This window comes from Plecotus auritus (genome assembly GCF_963455305.1).
Source record: "Plecotus auritus genome assembly, chromosome: 9".
Classification (NCBI taxonomy): domain Eukaryota; kingdom Metazoa; phylum Chordata; class Mammalia; order Chiroptera; family Vespertilionidae; genus Plecotus; species Plecotus auritus.
Window position 1 is genome coordinate 154,386,792 of NC_137783.1, and position 12,445 is coordinate 154,399,236.

Here is a 12,445-nt window from a genome sequence, read left to right on the forward strand (position 1 = left end):
GAGCCGGCTTGAGGGAGAGGGGCTGTTCGTTGGAGGGTCCCCTAGGACTTTGCCAGGAGAACAGGACTTTGCCCACCCCGCCCTCCATCCTCACTCAGGGTACCAGGGGCCTCTGCTGGATCCAAGCCAGGCCTACCCGGGCAGGCGGCCTTGAAGATGCTGGTCCAGCTGGGGGGGGACTCAGGGAGACCCGCTGGGCCTTCCCCCCCAACTCCAACACCTCTGAGTTGGGGCTCTGTGGGACTCCTGGATTCTGCACAGGAGGCTGGGAGGAGGGCCCCTCTGAGTCAGCCCCCTGGGGCAGCCCCGCCTGCCCATCGCATCACGGCCATCACGGCCCTGCAGAGCCCTGACTCACGGGTTGGAAATGGCTTCCCACCCCCACAGCCTGGGGGGCAGGAGCCTGGGAGGGACGTCCGAGAGGGCCCAGCCGGCCCTGAGGCCTCTGAGGCATGTGGGGGAGGGGCTGGAGGTGGCTTCCAGCATGTAGGGACCGGGGTCTGGAGGGCCATACCCCAGGGGTGAGCTTCCGGGGCCTTGCAGGTGCCAAGCATGGCAACCAGGGCTCCACAGGGCCCTTCCACCCTGAAGCTCCTCTTAAGCCCTTCACCCGCAACCCCGACCCTCAGCACTGACCCCGGCCCTAAAGGTGACTCTCAATGCCAATCCCCGCCTAGGCCCACCTCAGCCTCAGGGTTGGGCCCCTGGAGCTGCCTAGAGCGCCCCACCCCCTGCCCCGAGGGACAGCCCACCCCCAGAGAGGCGGCCGGCCATGGCACAATGGGGCCTGGTGAGCCCACGGCCACCCCAGGTGTGGAGAGCCTTCGCAGAGGGAGCAAACCCGGGCCCCGTCCGGGGTGGGCTGGAGGAGGGGCGCCCCGCCAGGCTGGGACCTGGGCCACCAGGGGCCTGTTCTTCCGCCCGAATTCCGCCTCAAGCAGGCGGGGCCCCTCCCTCCACCTGGCCAGGTGTCCCCGCCCCCCGCGAGCTGGGGCTGGGCGGGCATCTGTCTCCAGGCGGCTCTGGGTGAGGCCAGCGGGGAGGGGACTTCAGGGACAGGGCGGCTCGGGACGAGACGTGAAGACAGTTCAGGCTGGAGGCGGCCTCGGCGGCCCAGGCCCGGCAGACCCAGCGCCGCGCCTGCCGCCATGCAGGACGGTAACTTCCTGCTGTCGGCCCTGCAGCCCGAGGCCGGGGTGTGCTCCCTGGCGCTGCCCTCGGACCTGCAGCTGGACCGCCGGGGCGCAGAGGGGCCCGAGGCCGAGCGCCTGCGAGCCGCTCGGGTTCAGGAGCAGGTCCGTGCCCGCCTCCTGCAGCTGGGCCAGCAGCCCAGGCACAACGGGACCGCCGAGCCCGATGGGGTCGCCAGGGCAGCCCGAGGTAGGCGGGGCCGCAGGGTGGGCGCCGGGCGGTGGGGAGGCTCCGAGGCAGCCTCGGCGGGCGTGGTGGTGCCAGGGCCAGAGGCCTGGTGGAGGCTGACTCCAGGGTTCAGCTCCCTGACTCACTGAGGCCTGCACTGAGTCACCTGCCCCGCCCTGGCGGGCGTGGGAGAAGCCATGGGTGGGGCCTCCTAGTAACTACTGGGACCCCGATCCTCCCGCCGATCCTCCCGCCGAGCCTGGCGGCGGAGTGCGGGGGGGGGGGGGGGACCACCTGCCCCCCAGCCCTGAGCCCCTGGGGGGACGACAGGAAGAGCAGCACATGGCAAGCCAGCCAGGCCCATCTCGGGGCAAACCCAGAACGCACACACGTCCCTTCCCCATGACAGGCTCACACATGGTCCCAGACACAGGCAGACACACGGCAGCCCCAGGAGAGAGACGCCAGCACCCTCCCCACCCCCATGCCCCACGGGAAGGAGCAGACAAACAGAAACAGAAACATGAGGGCAGGTCTGGGAATCCTGGATGGGCGCCACCGTCTGCTGGTCTGACCAGGGCCCCTGCGGGATTGCAGGGGAGGCCCCTGGAGTGACCCAGATACTCTCCATGAGAACAGAGGGTGGGGGGCCTCGGGGCCAGGCAGCCTGCCCTGTGCGGGAATCCTAGCTCCACCGGTGTGTGTGTGTGCACCCGATGTGAATGTGTGTGTCCACATGTGTGTGCACCCTGTGAGCATGTGTGTCCATGGATGTGTGTGCATCCCGTGTGATGTGAGTGTGTGTGCGTCACTGGTGTGTGTGTGTGTGTGTGTGTGTGCGTGCACGCACTCAATGTGAATGTAAGTGTGTGTCCACATGTGTGTGCACCCTGTGAGCGTGTGTGTCCATGGACATGTGTGCATCCCGTGTGATGTGTGTGTGTGTGCATGGATGTTAACGCCATGTCCTCCTCACCGAGCCACAGCAACTGGGACCAGTTAGACAGCAAGATGCACCTCTCAGGGTGTCAGGGAGGAGACCCCGGCCCACGGAGGTTCATGGGCAGGTCAGCCAGCATAGGGCCACCAGGGCGGCCTGGATTCCCAGGTCCTTCCCCCCACACCCTCCCAGCCTCATCCTCAATGGTGGCCTTGTCGGTGCCCAGGGGTCAGAGGGTGGAGGATGGCACGGGGGGGTTAATTACCACCCTGGCTGCCCTGCCAATTAGGAGCAGGAAGATTATAATTTGGGGTGGGGGCATGCCCCCCCAAGGCTGGGCCTCACTAGCGTCAAAGGGTTAATAGCTCCTGCCTAGAAGCCTCATTAACCAGGGCGGGTCTGGACAATCCGGAGGGGACAGGCCGCTCCCTTCAGCCACAGGTGTGGCCCCAGCAGGGACCCTGGCAGAGGCTGACCCCCAGGCAGCCCCTTCCTGTCAAAAGACCCTGCTCCTCGAATCCCAGGCGCCCACCCACCCCAGTCTGCCCCTCTGCTCTGCCTTATGTTCCCATCATCTGCCCACCCGCCCATCTGCCCACCCACACCCCACCCATCTGCCTGTCCTCCCGCGTCTGCCCCCCAGCTGCCTGCTCCCCATCCTTCCCACCCTCCATCCTCCAGGCTCCCCTCTCACTCTGTCTGTCCATCCTCACACGGGTCTGTCCCCCGTCTCTCCACCCTCCATCCGCCACCCACCCACCCACCCACCCACCGGTCTGTCCACTCACTGTGGAGTCGGGCTGGCGCCAGCGCCCTCAGTCAGAGTGTCGGATGGGCGGGTGTGGTTCTGCCAGGTGGGACAGGGGACTGCACCTCAGGCCAGACTGGTCCAGGGAGACGGTGAGCAAAGCCTCACCCCTGCTGACCACAGCCCAGCACCGGCCTGCAGGAGGTCAGTGTGCTGCCTGGAGGGGGGGGCCAGGCGCTGAGCCCTGCAGAGCGGAGAGCTGATGCAGGAGTCCCTGGCTCATTGTCCAAGGGACTGGGAGGTCATGGGGTGAGCACGTCTGTCCCCCAGCACAGCCGGAGGTGAGGGGGGCTGTGGGAGAGGGACCACCGGGGCTGGTGTCGGTGGAGACAGATGGCAAGGACCAGAGCCAAGGCCCCCACCCCCCAACCCCCCGGTGGGTCCCAGGGTCCAGGAGGGGGAGGCAGGAGGCCTTGAGCCCCGCCAAGCGACCACAGTCCCTGTCCACAGGCGCGTCCCGAGGCCAGTACCACACCCTGCAGGCCGGCTTCAGCTCCCGCTCCCAGGGCCTGAGTGGGGACGGCGCCTCGGTGAGTGACACCCGCTCCAGCCTGCAGACTCTGGGCTCTGCGGCCACATGGGGGAGGCTCTGGCGGGGGAGGGGGCTGTGGTCCCCAGGGTCAGGGAGAGCCCGGCCCCCGCTCACTGCCATCCCCATCCTGCCCACAGACCTTCCGGCCCATCGCCAAGCCCGCCTATAGCCCGGCCGCCTGGTCCTCCCGCTCGGCCGTGGACCTGAGCTGCAGTCGGAGGCTGAGCTCTGCCCACAACGGGGGCAGCGCCTTTGGGGCTGCGGGGTACGTGGGAGCCCTGCCCGCCGCACCCATGCCCACCCGGCCGGTGTCCTTCCACGAGCGCGGTGGCGGGGGCAGCCGGGTGGACTACGACACCTTGTCCCTCCGCTCGCTGAGGCTGGGGCCCGGGGGCCTGGATGACCACTGCAGCGTGGCGTCAGAGCAGCTGGAGCCCGCGGCCGCCGCCGCCTACAGGGCCTTCGCCTATGAGCGCCAGGCCAGCGCCAGCTCCGGGCGGACAGGGGGCCTGGACTGGCCCGAGGCCGCCGAGGGGCCACCCAGCCGGACGATCCGTGCCCCGGCCATGCGCACCCTGCAGCGGTTCCAGAGCAGCCACCGCAGCCGCGTGGGGGCGGGGCCCGTGCTGGGCGGTGTCCTGGAGCCCGTGGCCCGCGCGCCCTCCGTGCGCAGCCTCAGCCTGGGCGACGCGGGCCACCTGCCCGATGTGCGCGGCCTGGACAGCTACGGCGGCCAGCGCGCTCTGCAGAGGCTCAGCAGCGGGTGAGCTGGCCTGGCGTGGGGAGGGGGCGCTGCCTGGGCCCCCGCTGTCCCCAGGGTCAGCCTGACCCCTGACCCCTGTCTCTGCAGCTTCGATGATATTGACTTGCCGTCAGCGGTGAAGTACCTCATGGCCTCAGACCCCAACCTGCAGGTGCTGGGAGCAGCCTACATCCAGCACAAGTGCTACAGTGACGCAGCGGCCAAGAAGCAGGTGACCGCCCTGCGACACCCCTGTGATCCCCACCTCTCCCTGACCTCTGGTCCCTGACCCCCCTCCCTCACCCCAGGGGACTGTGCTGGCTTCATATTGCCAGTCTCCTCAGCAGAGGAGGAGCAGGAGGAAGTGGTTTGCATATGTCTGCGTACACTGCACCCCTCTGCACACACCTGTATACACCTGCATTCGACGGCACACCTCTACACACCTGCACACACCTGCCTATACCTGCATTCTGTATCCCCCTGCACACCTGCACACCTGTGCACATGCCTGCACACCTCTGTACACGCCTGCACACCTCTGTACACACATGCACACCTCTGCACACACCTGCACACCTCTGTACACACCTGCACACTTGGTACACAGCTGCACACCTCTGTACACACCTTTGTATACCTCTGTACACACCTGCACATCTCTGCACACGCCTGCACACCTCTGTACACACCTGCACACCTCTGCACACGCCTGCACACCTCTGTACACACCTGCACACTTGGTACACAGCTGCACACCTCTGTACACACCTTTGTATACCTCCGCACACCCCCACACATGCCTGCACACCTCTATACACACGTGCACATCTCTGCACACGCCTGCACACCTCTGTACATACCTGCACACTTGGTACACAGCTGCACACCTCTGTACACGCCTTTGTATACCTCTGTACACACCTGCACATCTCTGCACACGCCTGCACACCTCTGTACACACCTGCACACCTCTGCACACGCCTGCACACCTCTGTACACACCTGCACACTTGGTACACAGCTGCACACCTCTGTACACACCTTTGTATACCTCCGCACACCCCCACACATGCCTGCACACCTCTATACACACGTGCACATCTCTGCACACGCCTGCACACCTCTGTACATACCTGCACACTTGGTACACAGCTGCACACCTCTGCACACGCCTTTGTATACCTCCGCACACCCCCGCACACGCCTGCACAGCGTGCACACATGGGCTAACAGCGCGTGCTGTGCCTGCAGGCCCGCAGTCTTCAGGCCGTGCCCCGGCTGGTGAAGCTCTTCAACCACGCCAACCAGGAGGTGCAGCGCCACGCCACGGGCGCCATGCGCAACCTCATCTACGACAACGCGGACAACAAGCTGGCGCTGGTGGAGGAGAACGGCATCTTCGAGCTGCTGCGCACGCTGCGGGAGCAGGACGACGAGCTGCGCAAGAACGTCACAGGTGCCGCCGCCACTGCCTCTGCTGTGTCCCCTCACCTGTCCCTGCCTGTGTCCCCTCACCTGCCCCTCCCTGCCTGTGTCCCCTCACCTGTCCCTGCCTGTGTCCCCTCACCTGTCCCTGCTGTGTCCCCTCACCTGTCCCTGCTGTGTCCCCTCACCTGTCCCTCCCTCCCTGTGTCCCCTCACCTGTCCCTGCCTGTGTCCCCTCACCTGTCCCTCCCTCCCTGTGTCCCCTCACCTGCCCCTGCTGTGTCCCCTCACCTGTCCCTCCCTCCCTGTGTCCCCTCACCTGTCCCTCCCTCCCTGTGTCCCCTCACCTGTCCCTCCCTGCCTGTGTCCCCTCACCTGCCCCTGCCTGTGTCCCCTCACCTGTCCCTGCCTGTGTCCCCTCACCTGTCCCTGCCTGTGTCCCCTCACCTGTCCCTCTCTGCCTGTGTCCCCTCACCTGCCCCTCCCTGTGTCCCCTCACCTGCCCCTCTTGGCCTGTGTCCCCTCACCTGTCCCTACCTGTGTCCCCTCACCTGTCCCTACCTGTGTCCGCTCACCTGTCCCTCCCTGTGTCCCCTCACCTGTCCCTCCCTGCCTGTGTCCCCTCACCTGTCCCTCTCTGCCTGTGTCCCCTCACCTGCCCCTCCCTCCCTGTGTCCCCTCACCTGCCCCTGCTGTGTCCCCTCACCTGTCCCTCCCTGTGTCCCCTCACCTGTCCCTCCCTGCCTGTGTCCCCTCACCTGTCCCTCCCTGCCTGTGTCCCCTCACCTGTCCCTCCCTGTGTCCCCTCACCTGACCCTCCCTGCCTGTGTCCCCTCACCTGTCCCTCCCTGTGTCCCCTCACCTGTCCCTGCCTATGTCCCCTCACCTGTCCCTCCCTGTGTCCCCTCACCTGCCCCTCTCTGCCTGTGTCCCCTCACCTGCCCCTCCCTGTGTCCCCTCACCTGCCCCTCTCGGCCTGTGTCCCCTCACCTGTCCCTGCCTGTGTCCCCTCACCTGTCCCTCCCTGTGTCCCCTCACCTGTCCCTGCCTGTGGCCCCTCACCTGTCCCTGCCTGTGGCCCCTCACCTGTCCCTGCCTGTGGCCCCTCACCTGTCCCTGCCTGTGGCCCCTCACCTGCCCCTCTCTGCCTGTGGCCCCTCACCTGCCCCTGCCTGTGTCCCCTCACCTGCCCCTGCCTGTGTCCCCTCACCTGCCCCTGCCTGTGGTCCCTCACCTGCCCCTCTCTGCCTGTGGCCCCTCACCTGCCCCTCTCTGCCTGTGGCCCCTCACCTGCCCCTCTCTGCCTGTGGCCCCTCACCTGCCCCTCTCTGCCTGTGTCCCCTCACTTGTCCCTGCCTGTGTCCCCTCACCTGCCCCTGTCTGTGTCCCCTCACCTGCCCCTGCCTGTGGCCCCTCACCTGCCCCTCTCTGCCTGTGGCCCCTCACCTGCCCCTCTCTGCCTGTGGCCCCTCACCTGCCCCTCTCTGCCTGTGTCCCCTCACCTGCCCCTCTCTTCCTGTGTCCCTTCACCTGCCCCTCTCTGCCTGTGTCCCCTCACCTGTCCCTGCCTGTGGCCCCTCACCTGCCCCTCTCTGCCTGTGTCCCCTCACCTGCCCCTCTCTGCCTGTGTCCCCTCACCTGCCCCTGCCTGTGGCCCCTCACCTGCCCCTCTCTGCCTGTGGCCCCTCATCTGTCCCTCTCTGCCTGTGTCCCCTCACCTGTCCCTGCCTGTGGCCCCTCACCTGTCCCACTCAGCCTGTGTCCCCTCACCTGCCCCTCCCTGCCTGCCCTCCCTGTCCCACTTCCTTCCTTGGTCCCCGTGACTACCCTGGGGTGGGTCTCCAGTGTCCGGGGCCATGTCCCTGGGGCCGCTGCAGCCCCGCCACCCTGCAGGCCGCACTCAGCTGTCCCGGGGCGCTCGGTGAGGCTCCCCACGCCTGGCCCAGGGGGAGCCCGGGAGAGGTTAAACGCTTCCTCCCACCGTCCCCGTCCCCGTCCCCGTCCCCGTCCCGGAAGAGCCAGCGGGAGGGCCGGCCTGCCCCTGACCAGGGCCTCGGCCTCCCGCCCAGGCATCCTGTGGAACCTGTCCTCCAGCGACCACCTGAAGGACCGCCTGGCCCGGGACACGCTGGAGCAGCTGGCAGACCTGGTGCTGAGCCCCCTCTCGGGGGCCGGGGGGCCGCCCCTCCTGCAGCAGAACGCCTCGGAGGCGGAGATCTTCTACAACGCCACCGGCTTCCTCAGGTGCGCCCACGGGCGGGGCGGAGAGGCCGGGAGCACGGGTGCCGGGAGGGCTGAGCGAGGAGGCAGAGAAGCAGTCAACCCAGCAAGACACAGGTGCTGAGGCAGCCGCTGCGCTCAGGGGCTGAGCGTTGACCTAGGAACCAGGAGGTCACGGTTCGATTCCCGGTCAGGGCACAGGCCCGGGGTGCGGGCTCGATCCCCAGCGGGGGCGGGGGGAGGAGGGGGCGTGCAGGAGGCAGCCGATCCATGATTCTCTCTCATCATGGACGTCTCTCTTGCCCTCTCCCTTCCTCCCTGAAATCGTTAAAATTATATTTAAAAACTAAAAGACAGAGGTGCTGGCGCAGTGGGACTGGCCGCCAGGTGATGTCAGGACTCTGGGCCCACAGGCTCAGGTCTCATTACACCAGGGACCTGATCTGACCTTTCTAACCTCCTCCGGGCCTTTCCAGGTGGGGGGGGGGGGATGCAGTGGGGCCAGGGTCCAGGAGCAGGAGGTGCCGAGGGGCCAGCGCAGGGGCAGAAGGGGCGGGCACTAAGGATTTTAGCCCTCAGGTCCCGGTGCTTGTGGGGTGGGCTCCTCCCGGGGTCCCTGGGGGGCGGTCTCTGATCGGCCTCCATCCTCAGGAACCTCAGCTCGGCCTCCCAGGCCACTCGCCAGAAGATGCGCGAGTGCCATGGCCTGGTGGACGCCCTGGTCACCTACATCAACCAGGCCCTGGACGTGGGCAAGTGCGAGGACAAGGTGAGGGGTGGCCGGTGGGGAGGGCGGCCGGGGGAGGGGAGGGGCCAGCCCGTCCTGACCATAGTCCGCTCCCGCAGAGCGTGGAGAACGCCGTGTGCGTGCTGAGAAACCTGTCCTACCGCCTGTACGACGAGATGCCGCCGTCAGCCCTGCAGCGCCTCGAGGGCCGGGGCCGCAGGGACATGGCCGGGGCGCCGCCCGGAGAGGTGGTGGGCTGCTTCACGCCGCAGAGCCGGCGGCTGCGAGAGGTGGGTTCGGGCCTGGGCTGGCGGGAGCAGGGGGCCTGGCCTGACCCTGGCTGACCTCTGTGCCCACCGCCCAGATGCCCATCACCGCCGACGCGCTCACCTTCGCCGAGGTGTCCAAGGACCCCAAGGGCCTCGAGTGGCTCTGGAGCCCCCAGATTGTGGGCCTGTACAACCGCCTCCTGCAGCGCTGCGAGCTCAACCGGCACACGACGGAGGCAGCCGCTGGGGCCCTGCAGAACATCACCGCCGGCGACCGCAGGGTGAGGCCGCGAGCAGGGCCCTGGGCGGACGGGACCCGCTCCTGCACACGCGCAGGGGACACGCGGGCGTGAGAGCCTGCTCTCCGGGAGTGGACAGTCCGTTGGGAGAGGGACAGGGACAGGGGGACGGACGCAAACTTTCGGATGGGCCAGAATGACCCAGGGAGGCAGGAAAGGAGACCTCGGAGCTGGGCAGGAGGGACAAGAAGGAGGGGGTGTCTGGGATGCTGTGCTGGGTCTGAGGGGAGGTACCCAGCAGGTCTAAGTCCAGGGGGGCCCGCCTGGCGAGGTCCCGGCCGTCCTGCCTCAGTTTCCCCAGGGGTAGGCTCCGGGGATGCCAGGGGAGCGCCGGCGCCTTCACCTGCACCCACCGGCCCCTCTCCCGCCTGCAGTGGGCGGGCGTGCTCAGCCGCCTGGCCCTGGAGCAGGAGCGCATCCTGAACCCGCTGTTGGACCGCGTCCGCACGGCCGACCACCATCAGCTGCGCTCGCTGACCGGCCTCATCCGAAACCTGTCCCGGAACGCCAGGAACAAGGACGAGATGTGTGAGTCCGCGCCCGCCCCGTGGGCTCTGCCCCCCGCCGGGCTGGCTGCTGGCGAGCCTGCGGGCAGACGGGCTGGGAGTGGGGCCGACGCTGACCTGCCTCCCGGTCTCCCGCAGCCACCAAGGTGGTGAGTCACCTGATCGAGAAGCTGCCGGGCAGCGTGGGCGAGAAGTGCCCCCCGGCGGACGTGCTGGTGAACATCATCGCGGTGCTCAACAACCTGGTGGTGGCCAGTCCCATCGCCGCCCGCGACCTGCTGTACTTCGACGGGCTCCGCAAGCTGGTCTTCATTAAGAAGAGGCGTGATGGGTGAGCATCCCCCTCCCCCGGCCCCCCCCCCCCCGCCTTCTGGCGGAGCCTGGCCCTCACTGACCCCTGCCCTCACCCCCCCAGCCCCGACAGCGAGAAGTCCTCCCGGGCAGCCTCCAGCCTCTTGGCCAACCTGTGGCAATACAACAAGCTCCACCGAGACTTCCGGGCGGTAGGTTCTGGCGTCGGGGCAGGCAGGCCACGGGGAGGGGCTCGGAGACGGGTGGAGGCCAAGGAAACAGGGTCCATCCCAGCACCCCAGGGAGGGCGGGGTGGGTGCAGGGCGGCCGGCACCATCTCACTCGCGCCCCCACCTGATTGCAGAAAGGCTATCGGAAGGAGGACTTCCTGGGCCCCTAGGTGAGGCCTTCCCGGAGGAGGAGGAGGAGGAGGAGGAGGACAGGACTCGCCCAGCCTCCTGAGGCCGGGCCCAGCCCCTGCTGCTGGAGGGCCGCCTGGAGGAGAAGGCTGCTGGCCCGGGGCCGCTCGCTGGAGCCCCCGCGTGCAACTGGGAAAGGCCTGGGCCACCAGGGAGGACAGGGGACGGGGCTTGCAGCTGGGGATGTGGCTTCCGCAGGGCAGGGAGTGGGCAGGGCTTGAGGCTGCTCTGGTGCATGGGGTGGGGACCGGGTCACACTGGCAGAGGTGGGCTGTCCATGGCCCGCAGTGCCTCAGGACAGCCCGCACTGAAAATAAAGGTGGTTGTGAAGACAGCAGCCGGTCCCGCACGCTTCTTCCTTTTTAAAAATGTGTTTTTATTGGTTTCAGAGAGGAAGGGAGAGGGAGAGGGAGAGGGAGAGGGAGAGGGAGAGAGGAACATCAACGATGACAGAGCATCATGGACCGGCTGCCTCCTGCACGCCCCCTACAGGGGATGGAGCCTGCAACCTGGGCATGCGCCCCGGCCGGGAACCGAACCGTGACCTCCTGGTTCACAGGTCGATGCTCAACCACTGAGCCACTGTGGCCGGACCCACATGCTTCTTTAGCTGGTCTGACCCCTGGGGTACTCCAGTGTCCCCAAACACAGCCAGGCCTGCCCTGGGCTCACACAGGCCTTGCCACGCCAGAGAGGAGAGCTGGCCAGGAGCGGAGGAGATGGGGTAGGCAGCTGAGGCCTCAGTGCCACCTGAGGCGCAGGGCCCAGCAGAGCTGGGGACCATTCATGTGGCAAAGGCACCCAGCACCTCTCTTTGCCCTGCCCTCCTTGGGCCCGGGGGTACCCTGACCAGGGACTCTTGAGCTGTCCATCTGAGCTCGGGACCCTCCCCCATCTCACTGAGCCAGGCCCCTTGGTTACGAAGCTCCCACTGATATTTTCCAGCAAAGGGCTCCTTCCGCAAAGCTCAGCACCCGAGTCTCTGAGGGGCCTGACTCCTCGGGATCCGTCTGGTCAGAGGGGACGGGGGACTCCATGCTGCCCCTCGCAGTGGGTCCCAAGGAGGCTCCAGCAAGACGTGCCTGAGCCGGCAAAGGATGGAGAGGGGGAGGGTTGGCAGATGGAGAGGGGGAGGGTTGGCAGATGGAGAGGGGGAGGGTTGGCAGCTGGAGAGGGGGAGGGTTGGCAGATGGAGATGGGGAGGGTTGGCAGCTGGAGAGAGGGAGGGTTGGCAGATGGAGAGGGAGAGGGTTGGCAGATGGAGAGGGGGAGGGTTGGCAGCTGGAGAGAGGGAGGGTTGGCAGATGGAGAGGGGGAGGGTTGGCAGATGGAGAGGGGGAGGGTTGGCAGATGGAGAGGGGGAGGGTTGGCAGATGGAGAGAGGGAGGGTTGGCAGATGGAGAGAGGGAGGATTGGCAGATGGAGAGGGGGAGGGTTGGCAGATGGAGGGAGAGAGGGTTGGCAGATGGAGAGGGGGAGGGTTGGCAGATGGAGAGGGGGAGGGTTGGCAGCTGGAGAGGGGGAGGGTTGGCAGATGGAGAGGGGGAGGGTTGGCAGCTGGAGAGGGGGAGGGTTGGCAGATGGAGGGAGAGAGGGTTGGCAGATGGAGAGGGGGAGGGTTGGCAGATGGAGAGGGGGAGGGTTGGCAGCTGGAGAGGGGGAGGGTTGGCAGCTGGAGAGGGGGAGGGTTGGCAGCTGGAGAGGGGGAGGGTTGGCAGATGGAGGGAGGGAGGGTTGGCAGATGGAGAGAGGGAGGGTTGGCAGAAGGAGGGAGGGTTGGCAGCTGGAGAGGGGGAGGGTTGGCAGCTGGAGAGGGGGAGGGTTGGCAGCTGGAGAGGGGGAGGGTTGGCAGCTGGAGAGAGGGAGGGTTGGCAGGTGGAGGGGGAGGGTTGGCAGATGGAGAGGG

General features: G+C 67.3%; 1 protein-coding gene across 1 annotated transcript; it reads left to right on the forward strand.

Annotated features, from left to right (window-relative positions):
- Positions 1 to 1,148: 1,148 nt before the first annotated feature.
- PKP3 (plakophilin 3) lies at positions 1,149 to 10,875 on the forward strand (the record flags this gene model as incomplete). Its single annotated transcript, XM_080642943.1, has 13 exons — positions 1,149 to 1,380; positions 3,558 to 3,637; positions 3,777 to 4,402; positions 4,490 to 4,613; positions 5,635 to 5,839; positions 7,878 to 8,052; positions 8,680 to 8,797; positions 8,875 to 9,045; positions 9,120 to 9,305; positions 9,698 to 9,851; positions 9,968 to 10,160; positions 10,245 to 10,332; positions 10,485 to 10,875. The coding sequence occupies 13 exons, from the start codon at positions 1,149 to 1,151 to the stop codon at positions 10,518 to 10,520; spliced, it is 2,388 nt and encodes a 795-aa protein (XP_080499069.1). The 3' UTR covers positions 10,521 to 10,875.
- Positions 10,876 to 12,445: the final 1,570 nt, after the last annotated feature.